This window comes from Perkinsus marinus (assembly GCF_000006405.1).
Source record: "Perkinsus marinus ATCC 50983 genomic scaffold scf_1104296935262, whole genome shotgun sequence".
Lineage (NCBI taxonomy): Eukaryota > Perkinsozoa > Perkinsida > Perkinsidae > Perkinsus > Perkinsus marinus.
In genome coordinates this window covers 1-1,741 of record NW_003214528.1, presented here as the reverse complement: position 1 = coordinate 1,741, position 1,741 = coordinate 1, and the positions used below count along the sequence as shown (strand labels likewise).

General features: G+C 47.8%; 1 protein-coding gene across 1 annotated transcript; it reads left to right on the top strand.

Annotated features, from left to right (window-relative positions):
* Window positions 1-47: 47 nt before the first annotated feature.
* On the top strand, window positions 48-471 carry Pmar_PMAR024954 (small conserved protein, putative). Its single transcript, XM_002784452.1, has 3 exons — window positions 48-176; window positions 224-303; window positions 354-471. The coding sequence occupies exons 1-3, from the start codon at window positions 66-68 to the stop codon at window positions 403-405; spliced, it is 243 nt and encodes an 80-aa protein (XP_002784498.1). The 5' UTR covers window positions 48-65; the 3' UTR covers window positions 406-471.
* Window positions 472-1,741: the final 1,270 nt, after the last annotated feature.

Below are 1,741 nucleotides of genomic sequence, written 5' to 3'. Positions count from 1 at the left end.
TAGATAAGGAAGGCTATTGAGTGAGAAGTAGTGGTGTTTCAGTACATAGTTTAGTGTCTCGAAAGATGGGAAGAACCAACGCCTCTGAAGCTCAACGTAAGCGTCTTGACGCAGCGAAGAGGCAGGCCAAGCATGGTGCTAAAGGAGGAGAGTCTCAGTTGAAGAATATTGCTGCTGTACTATTCGGGCCGGGTTTCTACAATTTTGTGAGTTATTCTTTTAGTCGCAAACGCTTATGTGCAGTATCTGCAGACAGACGTTTATGTGCACGCAAAAGAAGCTCCTTCCCGCTCACGCTGAGAGGTGATTACTCTGATGCTTAGTTATCGAGCTGAGCTTTTGTTGTTGTTTAGTAAGCATCCTAAGCAAAGCTTTGCCGAGTGTTTCCCTGGCGTCACTGTATAGAAGGTTTACTCCTAGACTTAACCCCAGATGGTCGAACTATAAGTTCCTGCACACAGTGCAATGCTCCTACACCTTGTGTTGAGTGCCGGTTCGAGGGATGATGGGTTAAACGGCTGATATCATTGCGTGGTGAAGTATCTGGTCCCTCAGAGACCAAACCCTTTATCATGGAATAGCCTCTCATCAGTAGTGAAGATCCTGTTTCCTCGCCGTATTATACAATGTGTTTAGTGGAGTCATCTTAGCTCGTACTTTTATATGGCTCTACTGCACTTTGTATCACACTTTGTCTATGGTATGGTTTCCTTCACCGGTTGCATGTACTATGAAGAGCTCGGGAGGAGTAGTACATTAGGGATTAAGCTCACTACTGCAGCGGTAGTATCAAGTCGTGAGGAGGGTAGAGAGTTTAGTCGTTGAGACTCCTATACTCAGGGTAAGTTTATCAACGTAGTCGTTTGCTATGTCGTGCTTTGCCACTAGTGAGACGCAGATTTTAGGCTCAGGTTTTACATTTGGGCCAGGGCGTGAGAAGAGGCATGTTCTCGGACGTTCTCAATTGGAAGCCTTCAGAGTCGCCAACACAACAGGTTCTGCAGAGGTACTCTCTTTTGAGAAGTGTCTTCCGCCGATATGTGCTCCTTAGTGTTTTTCTGGTCGAGGATCATGGATCAACTTCTACAGAGAAAGAGGATTCTGGACGGTTCAGGACAAGGCTGGTTTCCTGTATTTTCAGTACGTCTGACACGGCAGCTCATCACAGGGCAACAGCTCGACGTGGACCTCCCGAGTACTGGCTGCGGCCGATAAAAGTGGGCCGCTGGAGAGCTATAGTCTGTCGTGCTTGAACGATCCGAATCAAGGCCCGGCTCGGAGGTCTACCGTCCCCACTCACTGCTTTACTCCGACTTCCTCATGAGTTACTATCGATGACTTGGTGTATGAGGCATATTCGAGGACCAATGGGAAGTGAGGAGCTCGATGGTCAGTTGTGATTCACTATAGTGTGCGTTAAAGGGGAGAAGGCTTTCGACTCCTTTACACTATTCGAGGCCCTCGTCTTTCTAGTATTATAGGTTCGGTTATTCCTGCTATTATAGAGCAGGTTGGCATGACCCAATAGGAGGGTCATAGATTGTTCCACATCTTGGATAGCATGAGAAAGGGTGTCATCGCTCTGCAGGGTCTTGCCTTGGCAGTTGACCTCGAAAGACCAGTGCAGGAGGATCCGAACTTCCGTAGAAGCGTCAGTGTCGTGAGTGTATCTCCCTCTATTGGTAGCTACCAGGAAGCAACAGTAACAGCGGCCGTGAATGATCCATTCACGACCTTGCCT